Genomic DNA, 14,449 nt, shown 5'->3' with positions numbered 1-14,449 from the left:
ATAAATTAAAACCTAAGGCTTTTGCTTTACTCTACCCATATGGTGAGGAACTCCAAATTACAAAAGTAGTAGAAGAATGGTTCCTGCCACTGCTACCACTGTGGCCTCTGGGAGACGCTCATTCCACACCCGGTTAAAGACAATGCCAGTCCTATGAAAGCAATGGTGGGGTTTTGCTTTCCAGGTCTCAAGGGGAACCCCCTAATGACAAGACCTCTTCTCTGTGCATAAGCTGAATTTCCATAAAGAGTTTTGAGATATTTTTACTATGAGAAGCAGCATATCTATCCATAATAAAATATGGAGGGGCAGTTCTGTATATCTAGCTATATTATTATTTATCCTGAAGGAAGTGAAAGTGAAGTCGCTCAGTCGTGTCCGACTCTTTGTGACCCCATGGACTGTATAGCCTACCAGGCTCTTCAGTCCATGAAATTTTCCAGGCAAGAGTACTGGAGTGGGTTGCCATTTCCTTCCCCAGGGGATCTTCCCAACCCAGGGATCGAACCCGGGTCTCCCGCACTGTAGGCAGACACTTTACTGTCTGAGTCACCAGAGAAGCCCAAGCTAACAATTTTCAAGAATTCTTATCTTGACTGCTGTCAAAAAATTACAACTGCCAAAGAAAGGTTAGAAAAGGGATAATTCTACAACAATTTTTAAAAAAGGATATGTACCTTCTCTCCTAAAAATATTCTGAAAAGACATTTAATTCCTCATTCTAAACAGTTATTGATTAAAAAGTAAACATAAAGATCATTTTGTAAGTTCATTTCAAACTGTTATTCCTGTGTTTTACTTTATAAAAAGCTTAAAAAAAAAAAAAAGGAATAAAGTGTGGAATGGTACCTTTAACTTTAACCTGGTTCTCTCTTCTTCATCAAGCATTTTCTTATTTTCAAATTCATCTTCATAATACTGAGGATCAAAAGGCCTAAAAATTGTTTTTTAATGTTGTATTAGCCATCTTTAGTATGAATATAATACTATAAAATAATAGTCTTTATAACATGTACCAATGTTAAAAAAAAATCACAGTAGACAAATAATTTCAAGTAAAACTCCAAAGAAGTATGCAAATTACTTTTTTCTTAAAATTTTATTTAAAAATTTTTTTGCCTGAAAAAAATCCAAATGTGACTAATAATTCAAAAATTTTAAATTGTTTTATTGTTTGGTGAAATACTCCTCTAAAGTATAGGTGACACATGATCTACCTTTTCATATTTTTTAAGAAAGGTGTCATGTTTAATTGCACAAGAGCTTGCACTTGTAAACAATCATGATACCAATCCACACTATTTTGTTTTCAAATATCATCATCTTTTCTAGATTCACAATGGCTTTTGCATTGAACTTTTGTGATTTTTCCAGCAAACTTTCTCACCTTCGTTTTCCAATTTTTCAGCTTTATGAAAATAAAAAACATCTTCATCAGCTATGATATCTGCTCATTGGTAAGAAAGTGCCAAAATGCTAAAAGAATTATTAGCAGTAAAGCTTTCTCATACCAGTAAATTCATCATTTTCTACCATAGCACACCCTAAATTAATTTTTTCAGAGTTACATGAAAAATCTCCCACCTTTGTGATTAGCCAACACATTACCACAACAAGAATATTTACAGTCCACATAATTTTACTCAATATCTTGCAGGAAAAATAAAACTTAAGTCAGTCCTCTTACTTGGATTCTATGCTGAGAAATTTGGGTAGTTTAACAAAGTACAATTCATTTCCTAAATCAGAGTTGATGTTAGGAATTTCTACTTCTATTTTGGTTTCAGAAATCGGGTCTTCCTCCCGCTGGTTCTGAGGTACTCCACATGCATCCTAAGAAAGGAATCAGAATGTGAGAGCTTGAAGTGACATTAGCAACGCTCTAGCTGTCCTTCCACAACAGGCAGAAGCGGGTTTGACAGGACGTAAATTTAGAAACCACTTCAAAGATAAAGTAGTCAGCAGGCCCTCCGGCCTCACCTCAAAACTTCATCCTCTCTCTATCCTACTCCCCCAAAACCACCATGCAAAACAAGACCTGTCAGCCTGCATTACCAGAAAAAAATGCTGACATACCTAGTTTTCATAAGATATTTAGCAACACAGGTGTGAAATTATACAGTCCTTCAATACTAATTAAAATCGGAGAAAAATGTCAAACAATACACACTTCTCAGCACAAGTTTGAGTAAGAAAAGCTTTTGAATCAAAGGTTTTCAAATTATGAGTCCTCTCAGTCTAGCCCCTAAAGTTTGGCATCAAATTCATTCTGAGCAATTCCTTCTATGCCCTTTAATATCCAGAAATTCCCAACATAACTAAGAAAGTCACCTATTCATCAGATGTTCCAGACTCTATATAGACAGTCAGGCCCATCAGCCTCTGAAATTTTTCTTAGCTTTGAACAATGGGCTCAGTTGAGATTTGTACTTACTGTAACAGGCTGTCTTTGAATGGGTGGTTGATTATCCCCATCACTGTCTGAAGAAATGTCATCTATGTCTCCAAACAGATCCATTGTCCCACTATAATCTTCAATGTTGGGAAAGAATGCATAGTATTAATTTCTCTTGACTGAAGTTCTTCACATAGTTCTTGGCCCATCATTTCACTATATTCCCAACATTCATAAACCAAATCTCTATTAAGCCATCCTGAAACTGGTTCCATGAACCTGGGCCTCAGAAGCCTAACAAGCAAGAGTGACTACAGAAAAGGAAAATGGCAGTTAGTTGGTGGAAGTTGCTGTGATGGCCAGCTTTCAAGGTGGAGTCCAGGGATTCCTGCCTCTGGTATTCTTGCCCTTGTGCAGTCCCCTTCAACAGGCATCATGGTTGGTTTATGTGATCAACAGAATACAGCTTCACTTCCGCGCTCAGCATGCTATCATGGCCTTTCTGCCTCACTCTTCCTCCCTTGGGTCACTTGCTCTGGAGGAAGCCAGCTACCACGATGTGAAGACACATAAACTGCCACGGAGAGGCTTATGTGGGGAGAAACTGAGTCCCCCCACCCAAGCGCCATGAGTGAGCCATTCTGGAAACAGATCCTTCAGCCTGAGATAACGTCCTGACTCAATGTTGGATGAGCCAACATCCTGACTAAAGCCTGCAAGAGACCCTGGGCCAGGGCTACACCACTCCTGACCCTTAGGACTGTGAGATACATGAAATGCTTGTTATTTTAAGCTGACCTTCTCAGGGAATGTAGCTGGGGAAGGTGAGGGGTGGTGTGCAGGTCATACAAGACATGTCTACTTCGACACTCCTGTCTCCCTGTTTTTGGATTCCCTCTGCACAATGCCAGGGAAGCTTTGGTATCTCCACTTCATTAAATATAGGCCACCACTGAGTGTTTTTAGTTAACCAATCAAGTACAGAGCCATCTCCAGAATATATAAGTGCACCCATATCAGTCAATTTGGCCCAAGGTAGTCAAGTGTTTTTCCTTCATCTCACATTCTTAGAATCCACTTTCCCACATATTCCCCAGGCTTTTGCCCATATGTATTAGCAAAACCTTGCAATTGTTTTGATGTATAAGCTATTTCTTCTTCAGTTGAAGTTTACGCTTTCTTTGCCAGTGTGTAAGATCCTAGTGATGGATCTATTGGTAAAAATTGGGTAAGACAGCACTAAGCTGAGTGTTCTTGAGGAGAATGAAAATTGTCCCAAGTGATGTTATTACAGAATTGTCAAGCAAGACTAGTTTCACAACCTACTGAATGGGAGAAAATATTTGTAAATGATATGACCAATAAGAATTTAATATACAAAATATATCAACAGGTCATCCAACTCAATATCAAAAAAAAAATCTGATTAAAAAAATGGGCAGAAGACATTAATAGACATTTTTGCAGAGAAGACAGAGATGGTCAACAGGCACCTGAAAAGATGCTCAACATTGCTGATCATTCAGGGAAATAGAAAGCAAAACCACAGTAAGATATCACCTCACTGAATAGCTACCATCAAAAAGTCTATAGGTAGCATGTATCAGTGAGAATGCGGAGAAAAAGAAACCCTTGTATGTAAACTGGTGCAGCCACTATGAAAAATAGTATGGCGGTTTGCTCAAAAAACTAAAAATAGGGGCGTCCCTGGTGGCTCAGTGGTAATGAATCTGCCTGCCAATGCAGGAGACATGGTTTCAATCCCTGATCCAGGAAGATCCTATGGGCTGCAGAGCAACTAAGCCCGTGTGCCACAAATATTGAGCCTGTGCTCTGGAGCCCACAAGTTGCAACTACTGAGGCCACGACCCTTGAGCCAGTGCTGTGCAAGAAGAGAAGCTACCACACTGAGAAGCCCATGCACCACAACTAGAGAGTAGCCCCTGATCAGCTCAACTAGAGAAAAAACCTGCATAGCAATGAAGACCCAGCACAGCCAAAAATAAATATTTTTTTTAAAAAACTAAAAATAAAACTACCATCTCTTAATTTCACTCCTTAGTTTATATCTGAAAAAACAAACAAATCCTAATTTAAAAAGATACATGTACCCCAATGTTCATAACAGCATTATTTACAATAGCCAAGATATCAAAGTAACCTGTCCATCAACAGATAAATGGATTTAAAAAAAGACATGGTGTGAATATATATATAATGAAATATTACTCAGCCATAAAAAAGGAATGAAATTCTGTCACTTGCAACAACATAGATGGACCTAGAGGGTATTATGCTTATTAGTGAACTAAGTCAGAGAATGACAGATACAGTATGTTATCACTTATATGTGGAACCTGAAAAATAAACCAGTGAATATAACAAAACAGACTCACAGATATAGAAAACAAACTAGTGGTTACCAGTAGGGAGAGGGAAGTGGGGACGGACATAATAGGGGTAGGGAATTAAGAGGTAAAAACTACTATACATAAAATAATAGATTACAAGGATATAGTATACAGCACATGAAACATAGCTAATATTTTATAACTTTAAATGGAGTATAATCTATAAAAATATTTTAATAGCTATTTTTGTACACCTGAAACTAATAAATCAACTATAAATATATATATAAAAAAAGACTATTAATAGTTTTCCTCGGACATAGGGAGGCAAACTGCTTCTCACAGGCAAGGGAGGATCAGAGAGACTACAAACTTTGTTTTTCACCTTCGTCTGAATCCAAACAGATATTCCTATCCTGTGACAAATCATAATGAATAAGAAAAGAAAAAAGAAAAAAAAAGAATATAAAAAAGAACATATACATGTAACTGAAATACTTGGCTATACAGCAGAAATTAACATTGTAAATCAATTCTTCAACATCATGATGCCAAGGCTTCACCATTTCCCTTTGGTGAGGAACTCAGACCTGCATTCAAACCCAAACCAACCTATGCTCCTCATCTTCAAGGATTTGCTTTCTGGACTACCACTCAGGTCCAAATTGGGCCACAGAAAACATACCGGTTGCTTATACAGATACATTTTAGTATTTTTAAAAATCGCAATTAGGTTTAAAGCTGTCGATTTTGGTTACAAGAAATACAAAGAGAACTCCTCAGGGATGACAAAAGTAGCAAATTCAGAGCCACTTCCACCCCTAGAGATAAGGGAACAAAGGGAAAATGTAGAATTATTCCTAAACTTAAAAACTTTGTAACAGAGACCCTTGGAGCTGAAACTCATACCTGAGGAAGAGAAGCGTCCAGCTGGTACTGACGTCTCTCAGGAGTACAATGAAGCTGGCTCTTCAAGTCTCCGTAAAACTGCAAACTGGACTGAGCAGCTGTGGAAATAAACTGCCTCAGCTGAGGTGAACAAGTCCTGGTTGGCTCCCTTCAACAGGAAGCCCCCACAAAGTTCTATAAGCAAACAGGAAGGAGCAATCTTCTGTTTGTTATCCAGGCGCCCAGTTTTCTCCAGCGCCCCCTAACAGGGGGCAGCTGGCAAAGCCGAAATGTGCTTGCAGAGGCTTGACCCTTCACCGCCAAGCTCTGCATAGAAGGGGCAGGTTTGGAGATCAGAGACTCCAAGAGCTTAGTCATTGTCACATAAGTGTCTACTAGTAAAAAAAAACAGAAACTATGTTATCCTAGAAAGGACAGAGTCAAAAATGAAAGCTCCCAAGGGCCAGACATCAGTTTCAACTTGATAAGCCAACAGCAAAGGGGCTACAGGTTTGTGAGTTAGGAAAGTGACACAAAGGTGGGTTCGGACCTTCTTCTCTTTCAGCGTCACTTCTCTACAGCCAGGCTTCAGGGAGAGGCCCCCATAGACAGCCACCATTCCTGGATTGTATTAACAGCCCTAGTCCATAATGGAAAGATTAGTCTATGTACAAGAGCACTGGAGAAAACACAAATATATGTCTAATAGATTTAAAATATATCTGCTAACTCAGCCATTTCTACTATCAAAGGGAGTCAAATTTCCCTACCTCTGAATATGGGCTCACATTAGTGATTCACTTCCAATGAACAGAATGTGGTGGATTCTGATGTGACTTTCAGTGCTAGCCATAAAAGGTACTCTCAAGAAAAGGTAAAACACCTCTCTTGGGGTGCTCACTGTTGAAGCCTGTCACCATCTGTGAGAAAGCAGGGCCATGCCTAGGATGCAACAAATGAGACACTCACTATAAGGGGTGCCAAAATTTCAGTGATCAAGATAAATAATATTGCAATATATTTTAAACCACAAAAAACCCCACTGAACAAAACATCAAAATTTTAAATAGAGATGATCCATGGAGCTTGTATACAAGTACACTTGTATAACTCCTGTCACTTGCCTTACCCTAATCCCAGACCTGCTAGATAATCTTTATGTGAATTTTTGACATTTTGTCCATCATATTTTTGCATTAATTTTAATTTTTTAAAATGCTGTTATCACAATGTTATTTAACTTGATTACTATAGTGGGCTGAATAGGGACCCTTCCAAATTCATATCCAACCAGAACCTCAGAATGTAATTTTATTTAGCAATAGGATCTTTGCTGATATAATTATTAAGATGAGTGGACATAGGACTAGGGGTGACCCTAAACCACCAATGCGTGTCCTTAAAGGAGAGTGGGATCTAGTGACACAGAGCAGACACACAGCGAAACAACCCATGTGAAGACAGAGGTGAAATTAGAATGACGCTGCTACAAGCCAAGGACACTGGAAGCCTCCAGAAGCTAAGACAATGCAAGGGAGAGCCTTCCCTAGAGCCTTCAGAGGAAGCATGGCTCTGCTGACACCTTGATTTAGGACTTTAGGCTTCAGAACTATGACAGGATACGTTTCTAAGGTTTGAAATCTCCCAGTTTGTGTTACTTTGTTATAGCAGCCCTAGCAAACGAATACAATTATGGAAGCTTTTTGTGCCGATTTTTAAAAACTCTGCACCCCAGAAGAATGCCTCACTTGCTTCACTGGGCCTTGGCCAGGCTTCTTTGTAGGGCCTGGGAGGAATGCACTAAAACCTAAGATTTAGTGTAAAGCATGAACAAAATCTACCTGCTTCGGAAGAAGTCCATTTATTGAACAGAGACTTGCTTTTTAAAATTTTTTATTACAATTAAAATTACTCAAAAGCAAATCAATTTCTTTCGATCAAAATAACTCATGTTTACATATTTATAAAACAAACTGTACAGTAAAATATATAAAGTTTTCACATTTTGTACTTCAATCATCATCTTCTTCCTCTTCATCACTGATCACGTACTTCTTGTGCTTTTTATTCGCTTTATCGTCATCTTCTGCTTTTCTTTTTCCAGAAGGTTCACCCTCCTAAACAGATAAAAATCTTTAAAGTCTAAAAGTTCATAGAGAATATTTCTAGAAAGATTTATCAAAAGTAGCCCTGAACTGAATAGCCCTCGGAAAACCCAAAATAACGTAACTGTTGTAATAAGAATGTTTACCAGCTGTAAAACCAGTGGTTTAGGTCATGGCAGTTTCCAAATCTACAAGTACTAGAGGTGTTCAAAATGACTCCAGAGTGCTTACAAAACTAATCCTAAAATCCAACTTCAGGACCACAAGGGTGAGCTGATAAGCACTTGTGACCCAGTCTCACAGAGGGAAGAAGCTGTTCTACATGGAGAAGGGCTGCAGCAAAGTGGAAACGGGCTTTGCCCTGGGAAGGCTTAGCGCTCTCCCAAAGAGGTTAGCCTATGAATCACTTGTCCTGCTGAATATTTTACTTAAACTCTTTTTCTCCACTTCCTCAGACTTCACTTCTTCATTATGTAAAAAAATTTTTAAAGATTGTCAATTTAAAAAAATAATTTCTTGTTTTGGATGTACTAAAAACTCATAAAGATTTTTAAAAAAAATATTTGAGGGAGTTTCTTGGTGGTCCTGTTTAGGAGTCCACCTGGCAATGCAGGGAACATGGGTTCGGTCCCTGGTCTGGGAATTCAGATCCCACATACCGCAGAGCAACTAAACCGGCTTGCCACAACTAGTGAGCCTGTGTGCCGCAATGAAAGATCCCACATGATGCAACGAAAAGCTGATGCAGCCAAGTATGTATATTTTTTAATTTTTAAACAATTTTTAAAGAAATTAAAGGGCTTCATACACAAGCTTCCAAAGCTTAAAATAATGCGGCACAGTGTTCTAACAGAAACAAAAAACTCAGGAAGTTAAAACAATTGTTACAGATAGAATTCAAATAGATCAACACTGAATTAATATCAAATGCTGATGAAAATGAAATGATACTAAATATGACACTCCAGAATTATCTTAATGAGATTCTTCACCAAAAATATGACAGGGTGAACAGTTTAAGGCTGAAGCCGAGGAAGGCCAGGCCTCTTACTACCCTGGTCCAAAGGACTGCTTCTGCATCCAAGCAGGCATGGCCACTTCTTCTGATGGTCCCTATGCCTGGCCTCTGAGGAGCAAGATCGTACCCCACACTTGTTCTCTGCCTTATTATCCCAAATGCATCCCCACAGATCCGAAGTTATAGGAGAATTCAAACAGGACAGTTATAATCCACAGGAAGAGATCCAGAAGTCCCACTGCACTTACTTCCCAGCAGGTGGCAGTAAAGTTACCCTAACAGAAAGTCTGGAAGATGGATCCTGCCCCAGGCTCTACTAGCCTCCTAGCTACTTCCCAGCCTTGGGCAAACCCAGATACTTCTCTCCTAACCCCACAAAGGCAAAAGAAGGAGGACACTGACTGCCACCACTATTTTTCATTTGTTTTCAGCTGATGAATCTTATCTTAAACACTTTACACGCAAGCCTGTTTGTGGCAACCTTGCCCAAGTAAATTTCAGTGTGTATGGTCTCTTCAGCTCTAAAAATTTTTAATGGGTTTGGGTGAATAAAAGAACAGCTGGCACAGTATTTCTAAAAGGTGGGAGCACCTGTCCTGAGGGTCATAGACAACGCCCAGGTCAAAGCTCTCCCAAAGGGGCCTAACCAGCACCAGTCCTAATCCTCGGTCTGGGGTAAGACGCTCTGGAATTAACTCTGAAAACCCTTCCAGGACTGCCTGCCCTGGCAGCTACAGACAAGCACAGTGAAGTCCAGAAAAGGCATGCAGACCTACTACTCTCAGGATTTAGAAAGTTAGTGGCAGCCTTCAGGAGATCTCATTTTGAGAAATTAGGAGTGTGGGGTTCTGTCTCAAACTTAGCTGGGATAAAGCGCTGTGCCATGTAAATACAACACATGACAAAAATATACTGGATGAACACAAAGCTTCCTAATATAGTCATGAATGAGTTCCTGCATGCTAAGTCGCTTCAGTCGTGTCCGGCTCTCTGCAACCCTATGGACTGTAGCCTGCCAGGCTCCTCTGTCCATGGGATTCTCCTGGCGAGAATACCAGAGTAGGTTGCCATGCCCTCCTCCAGGGGATCTTCCCGACCCAAGGATCGAACCCAAGCCTCTTACGTCTCCTGAACTGGCAGGTGGGTTCTTTACCACTAGCAACACCTGGGAAACCTCACAGTCATGAATGCGGGTCCCTAAAGACAAAGGAACAGGCAACCCACAATTATACAGGAACTGTCTTCTAACAATTTATCTTTTAGGCTGATTGTAAAACTCGCATTATAAACAGCTCTCAGAGTTTACTTAACCCAAAATATACCTCAGAATATATAGCAATTAAGGTATCTTAAAGTACAAGAAACCAACACCCAGAGAGCCAAGCCTTCCAGGGAAACAATCTGAACCTCGGCCCCGGGAAAGCCTCACACTGGAGGGGAGCGGGGGCTGCAGTTGTTCCAAGTTGCTGATGGCGCCGTAAAAACAGGGGCCTCTCACACGAAAGGCGAAGCTGCCAAGGGGGAAGGGAGGTTCCACGAGGCAGAGCTGGGGGAGGACGGAGACGCAGAGAGGAGGCAGACCGCCAGCGTCACATTCTAGGCAGTCCCCAGCAGGTCGCCTCTTTTACTCAAGAAAGCGGAGGCCTGGACATGCCACCCTTTCTTCTCATTGTCTACATGTCCCTTTCCACGGGGATCTTTCCCTTTTCCACAGTTTCTTCTACTACTACCAACCTTTCACTTTGGGAGTAATTTAGGTTTTCTAAAGTTGTCTCTGCTTACAAAAATCAGGGAGGATGAAAAGCTCCGTTTTTCTTTTTTGTAACTTAGACCCTACTGGGGAAGGGAAATGAGCATTCACTGTGACACCTACTTTCATAGCTGTTATTAACTAGAATACAACTTTATAAGGCAGACAGCATAAGTCCCATAGAACAGGTGAGGAAACAGACTTGGAAATGTGAGATGACTTGCTGAAGCCAATACAAGAGGTAGAGGGTAGCCCCAAGATTCAAGCAATCCAGAGCCCTGTCCTTTCCCCCATATCAAGGAATGCTCTCGTGACAATGGTCATTCTCTGGTGCGGGGACTTAAGGTTTGAAAACTGGCTTTATCTCAGAGGAATACCTAGATTCAAGGCGTGTGGGTGGGGTTTAGTGTGCAAATAAGGAGAGAGGCCTAGAGCACGTTCCCCTCCACTCCCCCGCCCCCCACCCACTGTAACCCACTCCAGGACTTGAACTGGGTAGTGAGGAGGTTGGGAGGTCCAGGCAGAAGTGAAGTCTCTGTTGACAGGAAAGGAGAAATGAGGGGGACAGGAAGACTTCACAGCGAGTATTCGGGTGACGGAGGTAGAGGGCAGCTCCTGTAACAGATAGCTAGGAGGCATTCGCAAGAGATAGTTTTAAGTCATGCAGTTACAGGTTTGTAATTGCCCGGCCTCAAAGAAGGCTATCTGATGGATCACATGTAGAAATCTCATTTCTGAGAATTCTAGGAATAAACAGAAGTCCCATGGCACTTTTCAATTTTCATTCAGTTTCTGCTTGCCAATAAATAAAACGGCATCTGCTTAGATGACAGTTGCTGTTTGCCAACAGTTCAACACACTGTAAATGCATCATTAAGACATCTCCTATCTAATTTAAAACAAATATGTTGCAGAATAATTTAATAATTTTGTCTATTTATCTTCCATAGCATACCACTTCCAAGGAAGACTGGGAAATACTAAATGATGTGATTAACAAACAGTAACACAATGACAAAATTCCGTTTCACATGAGAAAAGAGCTCATGCAAGTTCACAGTTCATAGGAGGCCAAAATGATCAAAGTACATTAAAATCATGATTAAAAGGAACACAACAATGTTTCCACAACATGGCAGAACAGTCCTCTGAGTAACCCTCTCACTGAAAATAACAATGATGAAAAACTATAAACAAACCCAAGTGATGGCAAGAAAATAAGGTATAATCACAAGCCAAAAATTAAGCAAAACCAAGAACCCAGAGAGACAAGCAGAGCACTAAAGCAGGCTTTCTCCTTGAAGACAGTTGCCAAACTGTATGAACACAAGCTTTGCTTTTATGCTTTGCAGGGTGCTGAGAACAGGACACTAAGGCCAAGTGCAGCAGATTAACAACAGACCCCAAAGGACTGTGTCTTTACTGTTCAGGTGAACTAGAGATAAGCCCAGGCCCCTTTCTCTGAGGCAGGGGTCAGCAAATCATCCTGGTTAAAGGGCCTGAGGCTAAATGTCTTGGGCTTTACAAGACATATGGTTTCTGTTGCAACTAAGCAACTCTTGTCACCACAGAAGGAAAACATCCAGAGATAATACATAAATGAATAACTATGGGTAGATTCTGAAAAAAATTTATTTGAAAAAAAAAACAGGTGGCAAGCTAGATTAGTCAGCGGGATGTAGTTTGCCAACCCCTGTTTCAAATGCCTGCAAGCATAATTTCCAGTCTCTAACATTTGAACTAATTAAGAGGGGATTAAGAAAAAATTTAAACATTTCTAGGAAAATTCATAACAACAAGTCAGAACCCATACTTCCAGTAAAACTAAAACGACCTGTTCCAAGAATATAATTTAAAGTAGTCCCAAGGTACCCGACAGAAGCAAATATATATCATCTTCAGAGGAATCCATCAATCTAAGGCTATAAAAATGTCCACTGATCTGAGTAAATCAATCATTTAATTACAGAACACATGGAGAAATAAGTCATCATGAAACCACTATCAGAAATAATAAGAAGTAAAACCACATATGTAAAGACTTCAGAATTATCAGATATAAAAGACCATACTAGTAGGTTTAAAATACTTAAAGACATAAAGGAGAAACTGAAAAATACAAATTAGGAGCAGGGTTTTTTTTAATGACCAATTTGAAAAACTAAACCTTTAGAGATTGAAAAACTGGAACAGTTAAAAATTGAGTAAAAGAGATCAATAACGTATTAGACAGCTAAGGAAAGAAGCAGTGAACTAGAAGAAGCTATCCAAGAATGAAAAGAGAAAAAGACATGGAAAATATGAAGGACAGCTTGAGAGTCATGGAGGATAGAGTGAGAAGGAATAACATGCATCTAATCAGTTTCATGAAGAAAGGAAAAAGAATGGTACGAAGTAATATCTGAAGAATTAATGGCTGAGAAATTTTCAGAACCAATGAAAGATATCAAACTATAAATTCAGAAAGTCTAACAGATTCCAATCAGAGAAATTAAAAGAAATTCAAAGTAGGAGACCACAGAACAGTTCAAGAACACCAAAAATAACAATAATCTATAAAGACTTAAATAAAATAAGTCAGTCCTGGGTATGCAGTGCACAGCACTATAGCTAACAGTACTCTATTGTACAACTTAAAGTTGCTAAGAACATGGATTGTAAAAGTTCTCATCACAAGAAAAAAATATACATAACTATTGTGGTGATGGATGTTAACTAGACTTACTGTGGTAATCACTTTGCAATATATACATATATCAATCAAATCAATATGTTGTACACCTGAAATAATATAGTTATATAAAGTTACATGTCACATATCATGTATCAGGTTACATATATCTTGAAAAAAATACTTAAAATTTCTCAGTACCTGAACTCTCATAATTTGAAAAGGATACTGTTAAAAATATAACTTAAAATTCCTTTGAAATTTTATTATTTCAGTAACAGATGGAAATTTATTTTATTGAATTACTCAATACTATTTCAAATACTAGTTCATCTACATAAAAAGAAAACAGATTTTTCTACCATAAGAATTATTTCTGTAATTTTAAAAACATACTGAAAATTTTAAAAAGAGCCAAAGAAAGAAGAGATACACACACTGTCTACCCACACTAAATGATTTCTATAACAGTCCTCCAGTAAAGCCTGGCTATCTCAGGGCATGTCTTCTCCCAGGCCTCTCCATCTACCTGGCGTGCCCATCCTGGCTGGTGTGCCCTTCAACACACCAAGAAGGGGTCTCCTTCTCTAAGCAGAGGTATCAGACGCTCATCTAGGCCACTCCCAGCCTGCTTCTGGATTTATCTCACTGAGCTTCAGTGGAGTGTGCAGACATATGTCTGTGCTCCTAGGCTGTGAGCTCCTCCTCATTCCGGGCATTAACCTGTGGGTACAGGGTAAACCTCTAGAATTGAATAAATTTGGTTTTACCTCATCACTGGTGAGTTTCTTCGCTTTGAGTAACCTTTGAGCCTTATCTTCTTCTGATCCCTCATCACTGTCTGATGAATAGATTCTAGCTCGTTCCTCTGAAAGCAAAGAGTAAGATTTGTGAGTGACTTTCAAAGATAATCCATTCCTGGATCTTTCTTCTGATGTATATCTTCAGTTCCTTCTATATATTGTTTACAGAGAAGCAAATAGTTAAAACCTTTTAAAATTTCAGATTTCCCTGGTGGTACAGTGGATAAGAATCCACCTGCCAACGTAGGGGATACAGATCCAATCCCGGGTCCAGGAGAAATTCCACATGCCACAACTAAGCCCATGTGCCACAAGTACCGAAGCCTGCACTTCTAGAGTCCATGCTCCACAACAGGAGAAGCCGCCACAATGACATCTGTGCACCACAACACAGACTAGCCCCTGCTTGCTGCAACCAGAGAAAGCCTGCAGGCAACAATGAAGATCCAGCGCAGCCAAAAATAAAAA

The 14,449-nt window shown here is 39.6% G+C and overlaps 1 protein-coding gene across 2 annotated transcripts in view; it reads right to left on the bottom strand.

The window, feature by feature from the left end:
• Positions 1 to 7,522: 7,522 nt before the first annotated feature.
• Positions 7,523 to 14,449, bottom strand: part of LEO1 (LEO1 homolog, Paf1/RNA polymerase II complex component) — a 33,676-nt gene continuing 26,749 nt past the window's right edge. The window contains exons 11-12 of one of the 2 annotated variants that reach the window (XM_065941221.1): positions 13,949 to 14,046; positions 7,523 to 7,751 (exon numbers count right to left, since the gene is read on the bottom strand). In XM_065941221.1, coding sequence (XP_065797293.1) covers positions 7,647 to 7,751; positions 13,949 to 14,046 — 203 coding nt within the window. In that variant the 3' untranslated portion in view covers positions 7,523 to 7,646. The remainder of the gene's footprint in view (positions 7,752 to 13,948; positions 14,047 to 14,449) is intronic. The other variant, XM_065941222.1, reaches the window with a different exon arrangement.

The sequence above is a fragment of the Muntiacus reevesi genome, chromosome 7, assembly GCF_963930625.1.
Source record: "Muntiacus reevesi chromosome 7, mMunRee1.1, whole genome shotgun sequence".
NCBI classification, from domain to species: Eukaryota; Metazoa; Chordata; class Mammalia; order Artiodactyla; family Cervidae; genus Muntiacus; species Muntiacus reevesi.
Note: the sequence above shows the minus strand (reverse complement) of the source record. Positions and strands in the feature narration are given on the sequence as shown.